The sequence below is a fragment of the Centroberyx gerrardi genome, chromosome 2 (genome assembly GCF_048128805.1).
Source record: "Centroberyx gerrardi isolate f3 chromosome 2, fCenGer3.hap1.cur.20231027, whole genome shotgun sequence".
NCBI classification, from domain to species: domain Eukaryota; kingdom Metazoa; phylum Chordata; class Actinopteri; order Beryciformes; family Berycidae; genus Centroberyx; species Centroberyx gerrardi.
In genome coordinates, this window is record NC_135998.1 from 35,195,358 (window position 1) to 35,220,357 (window position 25,000).

The following is a 25,000-nucleotide window of genomic DNA, read 5'->3' on the forward strand; positions in this document are numbered from 1 at the left end:
GGTTTAATTCTGTGCCTTTTTTTTTTTTTTTCATTTCTTTTATTTATTATTAATTAATCTTGTGTAACTATGTCTCTGTGTTTTTGTTGGATGTGTTGTATAGCTGTCTGGGGTGGGGGGGTGGGGGGGGTGTGATGTGCTGTTCCTTTTTTAAAACTCAATAAAAAGTATTTTAAAAAAAACTATAAAACAATACTGTCACTTTACCACAAAGTAGGTAAAATATATCTAAAATATTACAAAAAATATAAAACAATACTGTCATTTTACCACAAAGTAGGTAAAATATATCTAAAATATAAAAAAAAAAAAACAGGGAAATAATACCACCGTTTCACCACAAATTAGGTTAAATATATTGAGAAAAATATTTTAAAAATATAAAACAATAAAGTGTCTCTGAGCAAAGCACTGAGCTGTGGAGGGAAATCCATCAATGAAGCATCACAGTATTATTATAATTACTGTTATCATTATTAAGGTTTTTGTGCTTTATCAGGCAGTAAATAGTAGAGAGAGAAAAGATCAGAGTTTTGTTTTATCAAATTATTTTTCAGGTTTAAATCATAAAGTGACGTCACCAAAATAAAAGCCTGAGGACGACGATTCAGTGAAAAACACTCTTTTTCAAACTTTTCCATCCCATATGAGAAAAATGACATTTCAGAAAAAAAAAAAAAAAAATGTCAGGCATTCAGAAGTGAACGCTCTTTTTCTGAATAATGGCCATATATTTTTGAAATGATATAAAGGGGTTTTAAAAGGTTTGGAGGACCTGAAACTTTTTTTCCCCTGACAGCAACAATACACTTCAACACTTTTACAACACTAAGTACCTTTTCCATTTTAAAAGCTACTCATACGGCTCTCTGTATGAAGTGCTCAGATAGTGTCTGATGTGTAAATGTTAAATTATTAAAGGCTGCATATACAGTTGCATGTTAAATATCATATTGTGTAAATATTTGCAAGATCTATAAAATAATTTTATCATAAAAGTCAAATATCTGAAAACTTCTGAATCTGAAAGTCGTTAGAGGGGAAATTACCCAGAGCCGTCAGGAAGCCTGTAGTTCACACACACACACACACACACCTACACACACACACACATGCATACACACCCATGCAAACCAATACTGCCCTCACAGCAGGAGCTATAGTCTTTAAACTGCGGGAGTCAGATATAGCTTTCTATACCAGCCTCTGTTCACACACACACACGCACACACACACACACACACACACACACACACACTCGGCCTGCTGTGTGACGTCAGACTCTCTTGGTGTGTTGCCAGCTCTCTGTCCTCTGTGGCAGAAATAAAACCTTCATCCTGTCTTCATCTCTACTGTTTAACTAGTGAAGTGAAACATTTATTTATCTGATTCCTTCATCCAGAGTGAAACAGTAGAATCAGCTTCAATTCCTGGATCAATAACATTACTAGCAGAGTGAGACCGATACATATGGAGTGTATTGGGTCTTTTATTTATTACCTATTTTATTTATCCACCATTTTTCCTCCACAATTTCTCCAGATTACAGATTTACTGCAGAACTGAATCAGTAATGAGATCAGTAATGAGACCACGTATGCATCAATATGTTTTATTTTTAATTACATTATACTACATCCTGTCAGCAGTCAAACCGACTGCATATCACAGTCTTCATCAGCGAAGACTTCAACAGGAATAAGCAGCATTTTGTAGAATCAGAGGTTTTCTATCTAGATCCTGATAGAGACCAATGCATTACTGTAGTATCATCCTGGTTTCAGTGGAGAGTTTTAGTGTCCCATGATGCTCTAACTGAAGACAATTCTGCAGGAAAACACTGAATACTTGAAATTATTTGGCATGAAAAATTGTCAAATTTCAAGACATTGCATGTTTGATTTTGAATATCGGCAGCTTCAATCCAAAAACATCGGTATCGGCTTCCAAAACTCATATTGGTCAAACTCTAATTACAAGGATATTTACATTTAATATTTCAGTTCATTTATCTGAGTCTCATGCAGAGAGACTTTAGTGTGAAACAGTGGAATCAGCTTCAGCTCCTAGATCAGTTCTAGATCCCAGAAGTTAGTTAATCATACTTAATGATTATATATTAAGTATATATTACACGCTAAATACATGTGTATCATCACAGTGGGGCTACAACTTCTTAAAAATCTGCGGTTGTTTGTGTATCAGGGCTCAACAACAATATTTTTCAATCATTCTCCACATTTTATTGTGTATTATCCAATTTTTTAAAACCTGGAAATTAACATTTTCCCCCAGATATTTAAACTCTTCTCTCCCTCCCTCTCTCTCTCTCTCTCTCTCTCTCCCCCTCTCTCTTTCTCCCTCCAGCCTCTTTCTCTTTTCATCTTCTGCCAAGGTAGTACCGCTAATTTGAGCAGCATGCTCACACACACACACACACGCACACACACGCACACACACGCACACACACACACACACACACAGTTCATTTTCATTTTTGTGCAGTGGTTTGTTTGTCAGATGGTCATCTTCTGTAGCTAGAACAGAAACAGTTGCTTTCAAAATATACTGCCAATCTGAAATATCTGAAGGTAAAACATACAAATTTTATTCTATTTTACACAGTTTCAGGATCAGTTTCCTCTTGATTCACCTGCTCAGATCCACAGACAGAGCAGCTGATTCTGATTTTTTGTGTTTTCTGCTTTCTAGAATTTGAGTTTTATCATATTAAACATAAAGAGTCCTTCATCAACACCTAGGCTTGTGTGTGTGTGTGTGTGTGTGTGTGTGTGCATATGGTACATAAAAATACAGACACACAAACATACACAGAAACACACACAGATACACCAAACATACAAACACACACACACACCCACACACACATATACACTCATACCTACAAGCACAAACGTCCACACTTCCATACACACACAAACATACAAATACAAATGTGCATGCTCTCATACACACACAGAAACACACACACACACACATATAATCAGAAATGTGCACCCTCATATATATGCACACATCAAACATGCACAACTACACACACACACACACACTGACCCAGACACAGAAACACGCACATACAAGCGAATGCATGTGCACTCTCACACTCAAGCTCTCTCTCTCTCTCTCTCACACACACACACACACACACACACACACTCTCCATCGTCTGAGACTGTCATTGGAGCGACATATGCTAACAGCGTTAGCCGGAGCCACCAGAGTCCAGTTAAAGCAGCTAAACTATCCGGCGCACATTAAACCTGCTGCACACACACATCCGTTCTCCTGATTAAAACACTAAACATGTCGAGGCTATAGGCAGCGACTGCAGGGGGTATACTGTGTGTGTGTGTGTGTGTGTGTGTGAGGGTGTGTGAGGGTGTGTATATGTGTGTGTATAGGCAGCTGCTGCTCTACTTTGGTTGAATAATTTCCCCAAAGTAAAATATTTCCGTGTTTTCATCCACAGAAATGATGCAAAATGAAAAATACTGCTGTCAAATTTACAGCTATGTAAATTTGACAGCAGAGAATGCATTTCATTAAGTCAAGTTTTGTCTTCATACATCCATAATGTCGTTTTGTTTCAGTAATTATGCCCAAAAATAATTTGAGTGATTATTTTGGGAAAGACATGAGCTGAAAATACAACAGCCCGGCTTCACAGAATCCAGATCGAACCATAAATGTGAAGATTATCAAAAAAAAAAAACATCTAAATTGAACTAAACAGCTGAATAATTTTGTCTGTCGTTCATGTCAGTGTGAGTCAGTCATCACGGGGCGTCCTGCAGCCTGGAGGCCGCGGGCTCCGTCCCATCAACAGGACGTCCTGCTGAAGTGTCCATGAGCAAGACACTGAACCTGCCGGGCCGTCCAGTCAGTTCAATCACTCTGGAAAACGTCAAATATAAATATAATGTAATGTAATGTAATGTAATGTAATGTAACGTAACGTAACGTAACGTAATGTAATGTAATGTAATGTAATGTAATGTAATGTAGGTCCTTACTGTTGGTTTTAACGGTGCTGATTTAGGAACTGAGCATTATTCTGCTGTCACACTCATTTTAAATCGCTGCAGGAGCGTCAGCTAAGTCAGCGGTTCTCAACGTGGGGTCCGGGGACCACCAGGGGTCCTTGAGGGGGTTCCAGGGGGTCCCCAGCAAACTGATGAAGTGTTAAACTTCAGCATTATTTCATTTACAAGAAGTTAACACAATTAGAGAATGTAGAAGAATGATTATTTTGATCATAGCTTCTCTGTTATCTCTCTACCTACAATACAGACAGTCATTGAATTCTGGACAAAATCAAATCTGACAATAAAGATATTCTCAGATTTGGGTTCGAGAGACAGAATCTCATCAAATGGGGGTCCGTGGCTCTAATGTGGACTAAATTAGGGGTTCTTGATATGAAAAAGGCTGAGAATCACTGAGCTAAGTGACAAAAATGAACTAAAATGAAAGAAAAAAAAAACCCGACATGTTTTGTCTCTATGATTCCTGGCAGGGAGACTCATTAGAGAGACCGTCCCGTAACCTGCAGGCACAGGTTCAGTCCTAATACCTGTTGTGTCCATCATGACTAAACCCTGTCTGCTCACTGTCAGTCAGTCTGGACAGGAGAGTCTGATAAATGACTCAAATATATAAATTTAAATGTCGTTACTGTTGGTTGTGATGTTGCTGATCTAGAAACTGAAGCTTATTCTGCTGTTACACTCAGTTTAAATCGCTGCAGGAGCTAAAGGACAAAAAATGTAAATGTAGAGAGGAACAAAAAATGATTATTTAATGCAGAGTGTGTTGAAAAGTCATTATCACAGTGATGCAGAATCACAGTCAGAGGAACTTTATTCACCAGGTTCAGCAGATGTACAGAGACACCGCTGCAAAGAAATAACATCCACCAACACAGAGACTCAGTACAGGGACACACACACACACACTTCACACTACACTTCAGAGGGGACAGTAGACTTTATCTTTATATATATTTCTCTACAAATACACACTCAAGCAATCTTTTATCTGTAGATTTTAGGGGGACAGCAAAGACAGATGACAACTTTCCAGCCTAAATTGGGACAAATCTCCCGCTAATTGCTGTTGTGAGGGTGTAAGAGTGAGACAGACAGAGAGAGAGAGACAGAGAGAGAGAGAGAGACACACACACACACACACACACACACACACACACAGAAAGCAAAACAGAGGGAGACAGAGAGAAACAGACAGAAGTGTTAATCAGTAAATCCTAAACTGTGTCAAAGTCCCTCATCTCATATCATTCACTGCCAAAACTTTCAAACTGGCTTAAAGCTAAACTGCTGAGGACGACCGATGATGTGATTATTCAATATTACAAGATTATTGATCGCGCTGACCATTTCTTATTTGATCATTGTGATTAATGATTAAACTGACACGCAGCTTAGAAGAAAAAAAAAATCGGTTCTTTTGTTTGAGATTTGGCTTCCAAACAGATTTCTGTCGGTTTCTGCTTCATCTTTACTCTCCATTATAATGATTAAAAGCGACACAGTCACATCTGGACTCACTGAGGGTAAAGTGTGGAGAACTGACACACAGACAGAGTGGAGATGAAGGAAAGGAGTGATAGGAGGAAGGAAAATAAACAGAAAAGAAATGACTGATATTATTGCATTTGTTATTATTATTGCGTCAAAGTGATAAATTGTTAGACACAGGTCACCACACTATCATCTTAGAGGGAACTTTCGTCCTGAATGTCTTTGTTTTGCATGGTCTTCACTCTCTTTTATATTAATTAAGAACGACAAAATCAAATCTGGACTCATTTAGGTTTGAAGTGTGGAGAGATTTGACACAGAAAAGTGAAAGGAGTGCAGGTGTAAGGTGGGAAACAGCGATAGGAGGAAGTGAAAATAAACAGACAAGAAATGTCTGATAATATAATTTGATATGAAAAGATATTATTGTGTCAGAGTGATAAATAATTAGACATATAGGTCGTCAAACCATCATCTTAGAGGGAACTTTGGTCCTGAACGTGTTTGTTTTTTGTAGATTCAACTAATTTCTGTCAAGTTTTGCATGATCCTTTTAGTCTCCTTTACATTCATTAAAAACTACAAGATCAGATCTGGACTCAGTTTCAAACAAATGTTTTTGTGACAGAAAGTGGAGACGGAGAACGGGAAACAGAAAGCCAGAGAAGAGAGCAGACAGAGTAAAGAGGCAGTAGAGACAGGAGTAGAAGGCAGTGGGGTGTGTGGGGGGGGGGACTGTGTGGGGAGGGGGGTGCGGCGCCCCGGCCCGTCTGAAGGGGGCAGTGTGGCTCACCGGAACGGCCTCCCCCCCACCCCCACCCCCCTCCCTCCATCAGCGGCCCACAGGGGAACGCCGGCTCTCCTACTGTGCCTTCTGCAAGACCTGGCTTAATTTAATTAACGCTGTCGACTTTAAACAAAACCACATCTGAGCCGAGGCGGAGGGAAGAGGCAGAGCAGAGAGTTTAGAGCGCTGCGAGGATTCTTTTTTTAATCCACCGCCGAGGAGTCTGGGTACGCGGCGGCGAGAAAAAAAACCCCAAAAAAACAGGAGGACGTCGACCCCCGAGTGACTGATAGAGAGCAGAGAGATGAAGCCGAGTGACGGAGCTTCTGAAGGAGAGAGAGAGAGAGAGAGAGAGAGAGAGAGAGGAGCTGAGGGCCTCGGGTCACTGTGAGACTCGGCTCAGTCTGGATCCTCCAGACCTTTAGAAATACTAAAATGATGAACTTCAGGTAATGAGCTGATTTTATGGTTATGCAGCATTTTGGAAGCGAAGTCGTACAGTCATCATGTGTAGCTTCAGCCCTCGGTGCCTCTGTGTTGTGGAGAGATTCAATTATGAACTTTAAAGTGACATAAAAAAATTAAAGGAGAAGGACAGAAGGGAACTGCAGTGAGACGTTTATTTTTTTGTTTGTTTTCCAAAATGGAAATATGTATATTTTGGAAATGAGGTCATATAATCAGTCTTAAACAGAAAGGATCCTCTGTATTTTACACATTGAATGATTTACGATTTAAAATGAAATACAGAAACTTTATGAGCTTGTTTGACAAAATGGAGACTTTCAAACAGACTGAATCCTCTAGATTTTTACAGATATTAAATGATGAACTTCAGGTAGTTTAGATATATTTTTTTCCAAAATTTCCCAAATTGGATATAATACAGTATACAGCATTTTGGAAAAGAGCTGCTTCACATATTTGGCCTTGATAAATTAAATTATTCATTATAGTGTTTTGGAAATGTTTTATTTCTTTTTACTTCGCTGGAGGATTATCAGACAAATTCAGACATGGATGAAAAAATATATTTGAGTTTAGGTTGAAATATCTGAGCTGAGGAGCGACTGTTTTGAAAAATATAAACTTGATAATAAAAGACATAAATGTATCTGAATCTGAAATGTGATAACAAAATGTAAACTTGATATTGATATTGATTTTCTCACACTACATTTATTTCACAAAATACAGTCCGTTTTAATTCAGATTTAATCATATCAGCATAATGAGAGATTATTTCCATCTTATTTTTTTATCCATTTTAAAACCAAAACATTTCTAACTGAAGTTCATCATTCAGAATCTCTTGAACAAATCTGATCCAGAATGGGAAACATTATAATTTAGTCAAACACACAACCTTTAAAAAAAAAAATCATCTTCATTTGTTGTCAGAGCAAATTCCACTTTCCTCTACCTGTGGATTTCTCATTTTGGAATAAAACTCCATATATAATAATATTATTATAATATTTCCAAATGCTTAACCGGCCTCAGCGGACCACACACACACACACACACTCACAACATCAGATAAATAAAACCTGAAAAACATACTGGACTACTGACTTGATTCAGCCATTTTCCCCACTATAAACAGACTGTCAGAAACCAGTTTGATGTGGTCCTGGTCCCAGTCTCACTGTCTGTGGACCAGGAATACAAACAAAGGTACAAATGTGGAAAATACTCATTTGAAGCAAATTACTGCCATGACAAACTATTTCAATAAAGAAAGAGTAATAAAGAGATTCAAAATGAACACACACACAACACACACACACACACGTATATATATATATTGTGTAATTTTCTTTCTGTTTTCTTTAATGGGTTCATTTCCATGGCTTCATTATTGCCATTTTTCCATATAATCTTGATATAAGTGGCGTGTATAAGGCGTCTGAAGCATCAGGGCCTGAGCAGCAGCAAAGCTCTGAGGACGAGCGTGAGACTCAGACACAAATTAACAAAAACAATGATATCTAAAGAAAATTAGCTCTCTGGAAAAAAAAAAAAAAAAAAGCTGTTATACTCCCAACATAAACAAAGAAAAACAACGAGGAGACGGCGCTCTGCAACCTGCTAATGTTAGCAACCGACGCCTAATTTCCTTTTGATTACCAAGTCGTCCCACGCTCTCCTCTCAAGTGACGTTTAATTGTTTCTCAAAGTAAATCATCAACTCAGCAAAGTAAATTTGACAAACAACAATAACAAACTTGTGGCACAGGGAGACGTGGAGGAAGGAAAAAAAATAAAAAAAATAAAATAAAAAAGAGCCATTGCCTGTGGTGGATGTGAAACAGAGATTTAAAAAAAGAATAAAAAAACGGAGACTTTGGAGGCTGAAGCGTTCAGAAGACGAAGCGTACGGGACGCAAACGAGCCGGCGTCTTCCAGGATGCTCCGGGACGCTCCTTGCTACTTATTAAGGGGTTTCAAACTGTTTAAAATGTCTAAAATGTCACTTAAAATGTCATCAGACAAAGCAAAAGAGAAAAACAGCTACGGATCGAGCACTTCCCGCTCACTGCCACTCTTAAACACAAATGAAAACATATTTAAAAAAGCCTAAAATGTCTCTTAATTCATCAGACAAAGCGTAAGTGAGGATATAAATGCAAAGAGTTCTGATTCCCGATGTTGGGGATGTCTCAAACAGCAGTGAAAAGTAATTTAAGAAGACTAAAATGTCACTTAAAATGTCATTAAATTCATCAGGCAAAAGAATAAGTGAGGATGGCGATGTGAAAACAGTGAAGTGTGGATGACACTGTGTTCCCACTCCTCACGCAGGGGGCCGGAAAGACAAATTCAGTCTGACTGGGTCTTGATTTGATCTGAACAGCAGAGGAGAGTGAAGAGCGTTCAGCAGCACAACATTTAAAAAAAGGAAAAATTAGTTTGGTCGAACCCAAATTAAGAATTCATCAGATGATACCGAAGTGAAGAGGTCTGAAACAGCCATGAAACACACAATTTCAGAAGAGGAAAAGGTCACTGAACTCAACACACAGAGAATGAGTGAGGAAAGAAATGCAAAAACAGTAAAAAATATGGAGGACACACATCGATAAAAAGGAGGAAATTCATCAGACAAAGCATAAGCGACGACAGCGACGCACAACCAGTAAGTATCGAGGAAGCTGTGTTCTGTCTCAAATCACCGATCAATACAAATGTCAAAACATTAAAAAGTATTAAGCACTAAGTATCAAGCACACTGTGTTCCCGCTCCTTATATTAAAACTGAGGCCAAAGAGACTTAAACAGCACAGAACCGAGAACCGTTGGTCGCTCCTTCTGTCTTAAACGACGTAAACCAGTTAAATAACACTGAAACAGCAGAGGAGAGTTTATCAAGACAAGACCAAGAGAGGAAATGTCCTCAGGCAGCTGAAGTATTTATCAGATAAAGCCCAAGTGATGAATTTTGGGCTCTGAGAGAGGGAGGGTAAACATCTCTGCAACGACTATTTCTGTGCGTGAGATCGAAAATCGAACAAAGCTGGTTTGTACAGGCAGTGGAGCGACATTTTGAAAATCTGAGGTAGGAGACACAGAAACTGGATTTAAAGAGTCCATAAGAGAGAGCCTGATACTGATAAAGCATGTAATACAAACAGTGAGAGAAATAGTGCAAAAACAGAAGAGTGCACAAACAGAAACGTCTCGGTTTTGACTTGACAGAGCGCAGACATTTTTCCTATTTTTCTAATTGTAAAATTCAAAACATCATCAGCAGCTTCACAGCGACCTTCAGGTCAGCGTTTGAGGTCGGCTCCCTTCCATCCGGACGAGGCTAAATGTAAAGCGAAGCTGTTCGTTTGGTCATGAAACAGCGTTCAGTCTCAACTGTTTCACCCAGGACAGGATAATGTCACTTTTCTTATTTTTCAGGGGAAAAAACAAAACAAAAAACAGATTTCAGTCGTTGGAATTAAACCGAAGTGAAACCGAAGGGAATCGACCGCAGCAGCTCGGTTCAAAGTTGAGCTGAAGCGAACGTCTCTGAAAGGATACGATGCCTTTTACTGTCGCGGGGGTGGGGGGGGGAGGGGGGGCGGGGGGGTTTCTATTCAGTAGAGACAACAGTGTGCGACAGACACAACAGTGAACGTTCACAGTTCAATCCTCAGTCCGGTCGGTCTGGAAACACCGAGCCGGGACATCTAGAGTTAAATCGAAATCAGCAGTTAAAAAGATTCACTATTTTACAACCTTCACAGTCCCATCAGTCTAATAATAGCATCATTAAACATGGTGGCTAAATATTTTTACACTATTCACTGAAAAAAACAAAACTCTACATTGTTATTTTTGCACACAAATAACCGAACATAAGTTTTTAAAAACAAGTAAAGACAACCCTCCCGTCCCCGCTGAATATCCTTCAAATGTTTCTATCAAAAAGCATTCTAAGGCTGTCAGTTAAGTTTATAGGTTTGGATTTTTTTGCGTACGTTTCTCCTGAATCAGCACATGAAGAGACTCCATCCCAAAATTAGATATCAACTGTTTGATGTCTGCTGTTATTAAACAGCTGCTGGCATGGAAATAAAACTCATTGTGGGTCACTTTTAAAGTCTGAGGTCATCTTCAGACCTCCGCCTGGTAAATAGTTTTTGTTTTGAAGTTTGAATCATCAGATTCAGATTTTTTGAAATATCGGTTGATGAATTTCAGGTGGTGACATTTTCCCAAAATTAATATACAGTGAAACTCTTCATACATCTGCTATGATGTTTGGATTTTTAGACAAATGTGTCTATAAGCAGTGACTAAAACACACTGTAGATAAGTTCAGGACTGTTCTGAGTTACTCTAAACATTTTAAACATTATACTTACATTACTTATACACATACATGTACATACTAACATACTACTTACATTTTTCAAATACAAACTAGCCAACTAAAAGCTATTTAGGATATACTGGAATCCTACTGGTATCGTCAGGGAATTCAGTGTTTTGCCATCACTAAACCCATAGACAGACAGAATGTGTGTGTGTGTGTGTGTGTGTGTGTGTGTGTGTGTGTGTGTGTGTGTGTGTGTGCGCGTGCATGCGTGCGCTTGGACGCACGCTGTTTACGCAAAGCCCGTCTCCTCACAAAGAGAACTTTTGTTTTGCCCCCTGTGCGTCGCCATAGAAGCACACACACACACACACACACACACACACACACACACACTGACATACAGGCATTCCTCTATGAAGCTGTGGTTTATTCGGAGCAGGTGCAGGCCGTGTTACAGCAGCATAGCATGTATGTTATTTCATAGCTGTCCACAGTTATAATCAAATAAAAAAAAAACATCTCAGCGATGTCACTAACACCCGAACTCCGGGTTTCTCACACATGATAATCAGGAATATAACGGCAAATAAAAAGGCGAGTAAACTATGACGTGTCTGTGATCATCACAATGCAAACAAAAAATCAACTTATATTTTCAGAAAACCATTATTTTTATCCTTTTCCCACTTACAAAAACATATCTTCATATAACTTACATCAGTCTGGTGCTGCTTACTACGATGTTTAGTATGAATTTATGTCCTGAGAAGGGGAGTAAACATCTAAATCCCTGGTTGTAATGTAAATGAACTGCAGCTCTCTGTGTCCTCTGTACTGTGTGTTTCGTAGCTGTGTGCAGGTTCAATTACAACATTCATGCAACATCACTAACACCCAAGCCAGGTTTCTACTATAGGTAAATGCTCATCCTAACAACATAAAGGTACGTAATGAGCTATGAGCTATAAGACAAACACTAATATAAACAAAAATCAATTATATTTCCAGAAAAAACACGTATTTATTCCCTTTAAAACTCTTTAAAACACACTGGCACTGCTACTCACTATGATGTTTACTGTGAATTTAGGTCCAAAAGATTTATGTCGGCCTAAAAATGTTTAAAGTGAATTTAGGTGGGTTTACTGATCATAATGTAAACTAACCACAGCTCTTTAAAGGTCCAATTAGATTTAACATCCATGACACATCCACCACCCAGACCAGGTCTCTGTGTAGACGTTCCTCCTGTATTATAATGTAAAGGCAGACGAGCCTTAGACCTGCATATCCTATACATAAAATACATAATATAAATGAAAATAAAACAAAACTCTAATTGTGCCAGCAGACATTTACAACAAATGTTTCGGAAAATTTTTAAATACAATGATAATGCCAAAATGTAATAACTACAACCCATTTTAAATATCTATAACTAATCAAAATGTATATTAAAGACATGGGTGAAAAAATGTATCGGCAAAAGATTATATTATTAGATTATATGCTGCTATTAGGCTACATTTGTAATACGTGTGATAATATTTTACGCTATAAATAGCAGCAGATATAAAGAGAAAGATAAAGAATAAAAAAATAAAAGCCCATGTGGCAAAAACATTAAGCTGCAAATAGAAACAGTTTTACATGACATTTAATCTTTAGAATTGACTCTCTGTTCATTTACCAAACTGAACGATCAAATTTGTGATAGATATCCAATCAAAAGCAATATCAAGTATCCAATTAGATCAATATTAGGTAAACAATCAAAGCCACAGGAGATATACATTCAGATTAATCACTGATTACATAGTCAATCCAATTAATATTCTATGTTTTCGTCAATTCAATATTCAATATTGTATTTGAAATATCTTTTCATTGATTGAGGCAGCATTCAAATCATTTTAGTAAAAAATAGATCACAACTAAGATTTTTATAACCATCACTGACACATAACTGACACAACTGAACAGAATGAATACCTACAGAATTAAAATGAATGAAAAAAAGGGATTCAGCAGCAGCCACACGCAGCCAAACTATTTCTTTTGCTATTTATTTCAAAACACCCGAAGCTGAATCAAACCCTCTAGCAGCAAACAACAACAACAACAACAACAACAACAACAACAACAAAAAAACAGCGATGAAGGGTTCAATGTCTGAGGTTGAAAATGAAGAAAGAAGAGGACAAACGCCTCTAACAGCGGGAAGGAAAACATCTCTCAGCGTCTCCGGACCGCCGGAACATTCCAGAGCGGAGCAGGAATCTCCAAACAGACGCTGCAGAGCCGGAGCGTCACAGACAACTGAACATCTGACGGGAAAACCTTTGTGGAACAGATCCGCTCTTCTCACGGCTTCAGAACCAGAGAGGAGAGGCCTGAGGGGCTCACTGGGTAGAAAACAGCACCGACACTGCCAGGGTTAGGGGTTCAATTCCCTACAGCAAGGCACCGACACTGCCAGGGTTAGGGGTTCAATTCTCTAGAGCAAGGCACTAACACTGCCAGGGTTAGGGGTTCAATTCTCTACAGGAAAGCACCGACACTGCCAGGGTTAGGGGTTCAATTCTCTAGAGCAAGGCACTAACACTGCCAGGGTTAGGGGTTCAATTCTCTAGAGCAAGGCACCGACACTGCCAGGGTTAGGGGTTCAATTCTCTACAGGAAAGCACCGACACTGCCAGGGTTAGGGGTTCAATTCTCTAGAGCAAGGTACTAACACTGCCAGGGTTAGGGGTTCAATTCTCTAGAGCAAGGCACTAACACTGCCAGGGTTAGGGGTTCAATTCTCTAGAGCAAGGCACCAACACTGCCAGGGTTAGGGGTTCAATTCTCGACAGCAAGGCACCAACACTGCCAGGGTTAGGGGTTCAATTCTCGACAGCAAGGCACTAACACTGCCAGGGTTAGGGGTTCAACTCTCTAGAGCAAGGCACTAACACTGCCAGGGTTAGGGGTTCAATTCCCTATGTAACTCAATGGGCCCATTGAAACCAACACCAATGAAATAATCTGAAACAACAAGACTATGGGAGACAAAAACTCTCCATCGAAGCAATACTAATGAAATGAAACTATCCAATATGTAATGAAACATCATTTGTGTGTTAGTGTGTTAATTTTGTCAAGGAAACTGTGAAGCAAGGCACTAAAACAGGGTTTAGGGTTCAATTCCCACTGGAGCTACTCATATTAAAGATGTAAACACTCATGGTATTGCAGGATATTTTGGATAAAAATTGCTATAAAATGTCAGTGATATGTTACACAAGAAACCGGATGAAATGTGATGCGCTCCTTTTCAGATTTGGATTTCAGAGGTTTGAACATGAGACTCTGAGCCGCGGTGTGACCGGGAAGCACCCGTCCCCCCGGCCGGTCCCGGGCTTGAACCGGAGCCAGAGAACTCCCCGACTCCGACGACGCCTCGCTGGAGAAATGTGTTCCAGCCAGACGAGGATTAGACTCCCTCATTGACTGTTAAAAGAAAACCGTTTCTACCTTTTATCCCCGGTAACATTTTGTTTCCCGGGCACGTTCCCGTCGCACCAGATCCTTCTAGGAACACGGGAGCGAGTATTCGGTCCAGGATTCAGACACATTAAGGCTTCGGCTGCTTCACTGACGGCTAGAAGAAACATTTTCTCCCTTTTATTCCCCAAGCACGTCTCTACGATCATTCTAAATCGACTACATGACACAGGAATATTTATTATACCGATGTTTTAACCTGACTGTACCAACTATAATACTAAAATAACAAGGCCACAGTAAACATGGCGTCTCCCCCACATTATTTAAAATTATGTTGCCCCATGCTTGTACTGCTGAGTGTGATCTTTGTCTGTGGATGCAAAGTACCAAACTGCATCGTCGTTTGAGTTTCAAATTGTGACCTTTACTCACAGCGCCCCCAGCAGGCCGGTCAGTGTAATGTTTTTAAACGCTGGAACGCAGGGCAGAGATGCAGCATCCCTCCTGGGTTGGTCAAAATCAGACCAGTGGCAGCTGAGATGTCAAATAAGTCAACTCCCCTCCAATATTCAAAACTGTACAAGTTTGGAAAATTATCATCTGCAACCAATTTGCACCCAGCTTCTGAATGAAAGCTGCAGAGGAGGAGGAGCGATGGAGGAGAAGATACGACTTCCAACAAGAGAGAGACAGTCTGCAGTTGAAAATAAGTCTAATTCATTTATTTTTGAAGAGTCACAACAAACCTAATGATTGTAACATCACCGCCTCTTCATCCTTGATGAAACACGATTGCTTTTACATTATAATTTGCACTCTTTCACTGCAAGGAAACTATGCGTTACTTTTGTTTAGTCAGATTAAACTGTTAAAGAGATAAAGTTACAGTTTTTATTGTTGCTCCTCCAACATGGTGGCAAATCCTTCGTAACCGTTGGTAACGCGCAGCATCCCGGTCCCTCGTGTGTTTACTCCAACAACGTGAGGCAAGGTTTTGGGTCTTTTTTTTTTTTTTTTTTTTTTTTTTTTTTCACTGACTAAAATACTTAAATAAAACTCAAAATAAAAATAGAAGCGATTATGAAAATGAACACCTGTCAGCAATCTGATACGATGTCAGAATGAAAGCCAGCACTCCAAACAAGGCCGTGGTGCTGAAATGGATTTTTGGCAAAGGCAGAAATTGGGCTACTCCTGTTCAATGAAAACTAAAATAAAAATGGAATGATTTTTTTTTTTTTTTCTAAAAGGAGGTAGACCTACAAAGCTCTTGTTTGAACGTAGATCCTGCTCTCTCTCTCTCTCTCTCTCTCTACCTCTCTCTCTCTCACAACCAACACTCTTGCCAACAAGCCAGTGAAAACTGCCTCTACATGTTATTTTGCTGCAGTCAGACGGCGAGCGTCAGCCCTCTCCATTTCACACACCGGGTCCTCTCCTTGTACATTTTCTCTTGATTTAGACGGGGGGGGGGGAGCGGAGAGGATTACACACACAGAGGATCACAGAGCGGAAACAGAGAGGGTTTCCACAGAGAGACAGACGAGACGACAGACAGCAGAGAGGGTTACAGACAGAAAGGCAACGCAGCACAGAGAGCACAGACTCAAAGCCTGCATGCCAGAAGGGGCGACTTGTGCATTTACAACCATGTTGGTTAGTCAGCCAGGTAACCAGTCAGTCAGTCAGTCAGTCAGCCAGGTAACCAGTCAGTCAGTCAGTCAGTCAGTCAGTCAGTCAGTCAGGTAGTCAGTCAGTCAGTCAGTCAGGTAGTCAGCCAGGTAACCAGTCAGTCAGTCAGTCAGTCAGTCAGTCAGGTAGTCAGTCAGTCAGTCAGGCAGTCAGCCAGGTAACCAGTCAGTCAGTCAGTCAGTCAGTCAGTCAGGTAGTCAGGTAGTCAGTCAGTCAGTCAGTCAGTCAGTCAGTCAGTCAGTCAGTCAGGTAGTCAGTCAGTCAGTCAGTCAGTGAGCTATATAAGACGACTGCGTTCTCAGTCAGTTTCCCTGGTATTCTTAGTCAATTTCCCCAGTGAAATAAGGATAAAATTTATACTACCAGTCAAAAGTTTGGACCCACCTGATTGAATGTTCTGTTTTTTTCATTCTCTTAAAGCCATTTTGCTTAAATGCTTTGAAATGAGTTTCTTAGACAAATATAAATAGTGAAGTTGATCCTATGTATGAATTTCTTTCCAAAGCCTTTGCCTTTCCATCAAGGCTAAGAATCTAAAATACAAGATAGTTTTGATTTGTTTAACACTTTTTTGGTCGCTGCATAATTCCATTTGTGTTATTTCATAGTTTTGACGTCTTTACTGTTATTCTCAAATGTGGAAAATAATAAAAAATAAAGGAAAATGTGGTGTGTTCAAACTTGTGACTGGTAGTGTGTGTATCAAAATGAATCAATGGTCCCAGTTGTTTGGCAGCATTGCTCCACGTTGCGTCAAAATGTTGCCGGCGTATCGGCTCTGAAAGCTCCATGTCCTCCTGCAGGTCCTCCTCCTGCAGCAGGAAGCGCCTCATCCCACCACTTCACACGCACAAAAGATGAAAACAGCAAAATCAATCCGTCAAACAACAAACACGCTTCCTCCCCGCTTCTTTTTTAACGCTTTTTCCTCTCCCAGTTCCCCTTGTTTCCCAGAGTCTCCTTTCTTTTTTCCCCTTCCTCTCCCCCCATCCCCCCCCTCCGCCGCCTGGTGATGGAGAGAGAGAGAGAGAGAGAGGGAGGGAGAGAGAGAGAGCAGGACAAAGCGGGCCGAGGCCACAGAAAGCCAGACTCCTGCCGAGCGAAGGGGCCGAGGCAAAGAGCCGCACATTCAGCCGCCGTCAGGCCGCACATTCAACACCCGCTCAGCCGTAGATCCAGCCGTCGTTAACCGCCAATTAACCAGTCCAGCCTCAGAAACAGCTAAATGTTTAAATGTCAAAATCACAGAAAAACACAGAACACCGAACAAACGATAAACTTATAATTAAGAAGCCCGAGCAACATCCATCTCCACATGCTAAATGTCTGCAGACTGTTACAAAGAGGCACAACTCTAAAAGCTATAAACTACGACACACTGAACCACTCTTAACTTTTAATTAACAAGGTCAAAAGCCTAAGGAACAGCCACCTCTACATGCAATTACAAATCCTGAAAATAATGTTCATCATATCCGTAGTCCACATATTATTAGCTCGATTACAGAAAAGGAATATTATCAAATATCAGATGGTGAAAACGAGACTCCACAAAATGAAAATGACTTGAGTGAAATATGTGAAACGTCACTAAATGCCCCTTCGCTTTGTCTCTGTCTGATTCAGCAGCGAAGCGTCTTGACGAGACAAACGATCCTGTGAGCGGGCGCTGAGCTGCAGGCCGACACTCGGCTCGCCGTCCGGTCAGATCAGCTCAACCCGCTCAGAGGAAGATTTCAACATGAACTTCAAATATCCACTGACATCCAAAAAAACACCATAAAGCTGCAGCTTTGTAGCTTAGAAAACCAACAAGTTAAAAAACTGGCTGGCAAGAGTTTCATTCCAAAATGCCATATATTCATTTTTAGAAAAATATATTTATACACAACTCAAAATTAAACACCCACTAGTTGAAAAATACAGATTATAGTCTTACAGGCAGATGTCTTTAAATAGATTTTTTTTTCCAAAAGGATTTTTTTTTTTTGCTTTCAGATTTCCTATTGAATTTATTACATAATTTGGTTTCAATTTGTGCTATCAATCACCTTCAGAGAGTCGGTGTCACGTCTCTCAAAGGACGGATATCTATTTTGGAACAAAACTCTTCAGCTTTTTTTTAAAATCTAGGAACTGACAACCAAACACAGCCGGTTCTGTTCAACTCCCAATCCAAAACGACTTTGCATTGCTGCTGTCAAAGAAAAAAACATTTACCCGCAATTTTGCTGTTTTTCATTTTCTTAACTGAATTTAAAGGTTTAGGTGTTTGAAGGCCTTTGTCCTTTGAAACCTGCCAAACCCTGACTCTGTCATTTCAGACACACATGGAGCATCAGCGAGGAAATGAGCAGCCTCTGTTTGCAGATACGTGGTTTCGATCCGACAACAGCTACACACACTCAACACACACTTTACACAGCGGAAATACCTTGGAAATTGTAATAAAAAAAAAAAAAACATGTATCACTTACCGAGGAGGGCAAACCAGGAGGAACTTTCCGCACTTTTTTTGTGTGGACGTCTGAAAGAGAAAACAATGCAAGGCGCTTTAACAGGGAAGAGGGCATTTCTCGAGGAGGTTAGGGTTGATTCATTGTGTTTCGCTGATGACTCAGAGCGCTCACTCAAAGAAAAAAAAAAGAAAAAAAAAAGGACAGGACAACTTTAAAGTGCTGTAACAGGGGGCCACTTCTCCTGCCGTCGCCATTATATTTACATGGAAAGCATTCAGTGGAAACAACCGTGCCACAATACAAATGCAAAAAAAAAAAAAAAGCAACAGAGCGGAAAAAGGACAGGCTTCATTTCTGGTTTGACAAAAGGGACCAGGGCGGCTTTTGACATGTTTATTTTATTTTTCAGGGTTTCTCTCAAGGGGAGCGAGGGAGTAGTCTATTAACTCAGAAGGTGAGACTTTGATGGAAAATGAAAGAGCGGTTTGGAAATTGGCCCAGACTCTTTCTGCGCTCTGTGTGTGTTCGCCGCCTCTCAAGGCTAACGCTACCAAGGCTGCAGCCCGGCCACCATTGTCCTGTTCTCTAAGAGATTTTCCTGCTTTTTAAAATTTTTTTATTCCCTTTTCAAAACACATAGACAGAGAGACAGATAGATCGACCGTCAGACAGACACCCACACACACGCGCACACACACAAACACACACACACACACACATGCACTCATAATGCTCAGCCTTCCAAAAAAACGATGCCATTTAAAAAAAAAAACACCCTACTGTCAAATGGGATCAATCTAGATCAAAACGTTGTAGGTCATTAAACAAAGTTTTGTTTTGATGCAGAAATGTTAATGATTATGTAATTGACATACTGCGGGTTGACTTATAATATAATATAATGTTATTGTCACATCTGAGTGCAGGAGTATTTTCAAAAAGCTAAATATCCATTTTTAGAGAATGAATCACTTGAAATTCATTAAATTGAAACTAAAAGAACTGAAGTTTAACCTTGGTCACATCATGTCTGTGTCCAGGAGTGGCTGCAGATAATTCTCAGTTGCAGTTTTAAACTGTGAGTGTCAGGCAGGTGCAGTTTGGCTCTTTACCAAAACACAATCTGAGCCAGAACATTTAGACAATCAGGAAAAAATCTGAAGACAAGAAAACTTTCCTCTGACTGAAAACTTTTCATTTTTGTGCTCAACAAATGTAGTGATGTGTTGGCTGTAGAACTACTCTAATTGGTTTCTATTCTGTTTCTATTGTGGCTCAGATCAGCGTGTTGCTGAACTGGTTAGACTGGTTTCTATTCTGTTTCTATTGTGGCACAGCATATGGCAGATCAGCATATTGTAAATAAAACATATTGTAAATGGTAATGTCTTCATTGTTTGCTGCTTGTAACGTTGTTGATGTAGGAGTTGAATCTTATTCTACTGGTCAACCCATTGTAAGTCAAGAGATTTAGCTAAATGACTACAATGTAAATGTAAATCACAGTGTGTGTGTGTGTGTGTGTACTGTGTGCTGACGGCGTCTCACCCATGGTGTCCATATGTAACGGTCTCCTCCGGGGGTTGGAGCCGTAGTGTTGGTAGTACTGACCGCCTGGCTTGGTGGGCGACGCTGCTCCAGGACTCCCCAAACCCAACTCACCACCCAGTAATGACTGAGAGAGAGAGAGAGAGAGAGAGAGAGAGAGAGAGAGAGCAATTTAATCAACAAGCAAACAAAATCACATTTAATCTCTGAACAGGTAAAATCATCCGGCCTTGGTGGCTCAAAACCCACAAAGGCCACACCATTCCTTGTAAGGAAAATGAAATTACAAAACAACCACAACAACAACAGAAGATATTGCCAATGTCCTTAAGAAAACACACATCTCTCGTTTGCCTTTCTTATTTTGTCCTTCCTTGTCTTCTTCATATAATGAAGTTATATATCAGTTATATATCAGGACCATAGTACTGAGGCAAGTCAATAATAAAGCATTGTAAAAGGAACATTAAAATGCATGAAGATTAAAGAGCAAGTAAATGAGTCGATAGATAGATAGATGGATAGATAGATAGATAGATAGATAGATAGATAGATAGATAGATAGATAGATAGATAGATAGATAGATAGATAGATAGTTAGTTAGTTTCAGCAGGACAGTGGTGATCTATATGTTTTCCAGAGGTGGTGATATATCAGAATGCCATCTGTGATGTTTTTAAGAGCCAACTAAATCTGATGGGATTCCCAATAGACATGTTAAACCATAAAAGGACAGGTGTGCAAATCATAAAACACAAAAATGATACCAGTGCCAGAACTAGAATGTGGAATACAGAATGTTCAATATAGTCAGAATACTGAAGCTAGTATGTTGATGATAGCTGGAATGTTGAAGAAAGCTGGAATGTTGAAGATAGAATGTTGAAAATATTCAGAATGTTACTGATAGTCGGAATGTTACCGATAGTCAGAATGTTACCGATAGTCGGAATGTTACCGATACTCAGAATGTTACCGATAGTCAGAATGTTACCAATAGTCGGAATGTTACCGATAGTCGGAATGTTACCAATAGTCGGAATGTAACTGATAGAATGTTACTGATAGTCGGAATGTTACCGATAGTCAGAATGTTACCGATAGTCGGAATGTTACCGATACTCAGAATGTTACCGATAGTCAGAATGTTACCAATAGTCGGAATGTTACCAATAGTCGGAATGTTACTAATAGTCGGAATGTAACTGATAGAATGTTACCAATAGTCGGAATGTAACTGATAGAATGTTACTGATAGTCGGAATGTTACCGATAGTCAGAATGTTACCAATAGTTGGAATGTTACCAATAGTCGGAATGTAACTGATAGAATGTTACTGATAGTTGGAATGTTACCGATAGTCAGAATGTTACCGATACTCAGAATGTTACCGATAGTCAGAATGTTACCAATAGTCGGAATGTTACTAATAGTCGGAATGTAACTGATAGAATGTTACCAATAGTCGGAATGTAACTGATAGAATGTTACTGATAGTCGGAATGTTACCAATAGTCGGAATGTAACTGATAGAATGTTACTGATAGTCGGAATGTTACCGATAGTCAGAATGTTACCGATACTCAGAATGTTACCGATAGTCAGAATGTTACCAATAGTCGGAATGTTACTAATAGTCGGAATGTAACTGATAGAATGTTACCAATAGTCGGAATGTAACTGATAGAATGTTACTGATAGTCGGAATGTTACCGATAGTCAGAATGTTACCAATAGTTGGAATGTTACCAATAGTCGGAATGTAACTGATAGAATGTTACTGATAGTTGGAATGTTACTAATAGTCAGAATGTTACTGATAGTCGGAATGTTACCGATAGTCAGAATGTTACCGATAGTCGGAATGTTACCAATAGTCGGAATGTTACTATGATAGTTGGAATGTTAGCGATAGTCAGAATGTTACCGATAGTCAGAATGTTACCGATAGTCAGAATGTTACCAATAGTCGGAATGTTACTGATAGTCGGAATGTTACTATGATAGTCGGAATGTTACCGATAGTCAGAATGTTACCGATAGTCGGAATGTTACCAATAGTCGGAATGTTACTGATAGTCGGAATGTTACTGTGATAGTCGGAATGTTACCGATAGTCAGAATGTTACCGATAGTCGGAATATAACTGATAGAATGTTACTGATAGTCGGAATGTTACTGATAGTCAGAATGTTGATGATAGTCGGAATGTAACTGATAGAATGTTACTGATAGTCGGAATGTTACTGATAGTCAGAATGTTGATGATAGTCGGAATGTAACTGATAGAATGTTACTGATAGTCGGAATGTTACTGATAGTCGGAATGTTACTGATAGTCAGAATGTTGATGATATTCGGAATGTAACTGATAGAATGTTACTGATAGTCGGAATGTTACTGATAGTCGGAATGTTACTGATAATCAGAATGTTGATGATATTCGGAATGTAACTGATAGAATGTTACTGATAGTCGGAATGTTACTGATAGAATGTTACTGATAGTCGGAATGTTGATGATAGTCACAATGTTGATGATAGTCAGAATGTTGATGATAGTCACAATGTTGATGATAGTCAGAATGTTGATGATAGTCGGAATGTTGAAGATAATTGGAAAGTTAAGTTAAGTTAAGCATATTTGTATTGTTATAGATAGTGGAAGACAGAAGACAAAATTGTTGAAGACAGTTAGATTTTTTAGGACAGGATAAAGATAATTGAAATGTTGAAGATAGTCAGGATATTGAGGATAGTTGGAATGTTGAGGATAGTCAGAATGTTTAAGATAATTGAAATGTTCATGACAGAATGTTGCAGATAGTCGGAATGTTGATGATAGTCAGAATGTTGATAGCAGTCAGAATGTTGATGACAGAATATTGAAGGCATTTGGAATGTTGAAGATAGTTGGGATATTGAGGATAGTTGGAAAGTTGAGGATAGTCAGGATGTTTAACATAATTGAAATGCTGAATACAGAATGTTGCAGATAGCCGGACTGTTCAGGATAGTCAGAATGTTGATGACAGAACAGTGAAGGCATTTGGAATGTTGAAGATACTCAGAATGTTGATTTGAGTTCTACTGTTCCACTGTTAAAACTATTTTTTTAATGTAGAATTGATTGTGTGCCATTTTCATCATCCATTATTTTTCACATTATAGACATTTTGTGTGTGTGTGTGTGTGTGTGTGTGTGTGTGTGTATTGTGTGTGTGTTATGTGCGTGTATTACTAAGAAATTGCCCTAAACTGGCCAGTGTAGCTTCAAGAACCAAATACATTGGGATATGATTTCCAGTAGCCATGACCATAAGGACGGGTGTCTGAAAAATATAATATGATATAACATAATAAAACATTACACTTAAATCCAACATTAGATAGCATATCAGATATACGTAATTAGACCTATCGTGCGTGATCAATCAACAGGTTATTATTATTAACGAGTCTGATTTTTCTGGCAAAATGCGTTTTTCATTTTTTAAAATTTCTGTTTCTGAAAAGAAAATAGAATGACCAAAAAAATCCACGGACCGAACAAACACAATGTTAGGACTGCAGTAGGAGGGGAATACACACCATGCAACAGGCTGGAGCTTCACTTTTTTTGATGAAAATATGGAATTGGACAGACACTGAAATAGAGAGATCCTGGGAGTCAGACGGACGGAGAGATTAACCCGCCGTGTTTTTAAACTGCAGAGACTCCGGCGGTTAAATGTAATTTCCGGGAGACGACAACAGCGGAATGCAACGGTATTACCGGCGCTGTGTGAACGGCAGCGTTACGTTACAAAGGCGGAACGGCATGACTTGTCTTGCCACAACACAAACTGCTGCCATTACCAGCACACTCAATCTGGCACTTTGACAGGTTTCATGTGTGAAAGGGACTATTGATTAATAGATAACTTAACTCTAAGTTCAATTTTAATCAATCCAAAAACGGAACAGTATTGCATGTGCAGTGTTGATTTTTTACAAGACAAACACATTACATATTTTAAATTAACACGTAATGCCACTGCTTCCTTTCACTCTCAGTACCACTCTGAATATTACCAGCCATTAAATAACACTAGATATCCCTAGATAGATATCTCTTGATAGATAACTTTAACTACAACTATTAGGCAAAATCAAAAAGCAAAAAGGCTCTTTGGATTTGATTTGAAAGCCATCTCAACTTCAGATATTAAGTTTAAGTCAGACAAATCAAAACAAGTTTGTAGTCGTAAAAGAAGCCAGTATTTTGATAGTATTTACCTCCATGAGACCGACCCCATAGTGTTCAACGTGCAGAAGTTCATCTCACAGCGCCCGGGACGTTAAGAGCTGGGAGACGAACCCACTCTGCTGTTCTGTCTCTGACTCTGTCGCCTCTCTCTGTCTCAAACTTAGCAAACCACTCACACATTGTCCCGCTAATTAAGTTCAATGATTCGGCAACAACAAGTGGTGTCTGGGCTGTTTTGGAGAGATGAAAGAAAGAGAGGAAAGAAAGAAAGAAAAGAGAAAGAAGGAAAGAAAGAAAGAAAGAAAGAAAGAAAGAAAGAAAGAAAGAAAGAAAGAAGGAAAGTAGGGGATATTTTTTATACTGGCACAAAAAGTTAGAAGAGGTGAAAAAGAAGGGATAAA

The 25,000-nt window shown here is 39.3% G+C and overlaps 1 protein-coding gene across 1 annotated transcript in view; it reads right to left on the reverse strand.

Moving 5' to 3' along the window:
* Positions 1-25,000, reverse strand: part of tcf4 (transcription factor 4) — a 252,910-nt gene that overhangs the window by 104,467 nt on the left and 123,443 nt on the right. Inside the window, 2 exon segments of the mRNA XM_078288401.1 lie at positions 18,820-18,869; positions 20,350-20,476. Coding sequence (XP_078144527.1) covers positions 18,820-18,869; positions 20,350-20,476 — 177 coding nt within the window.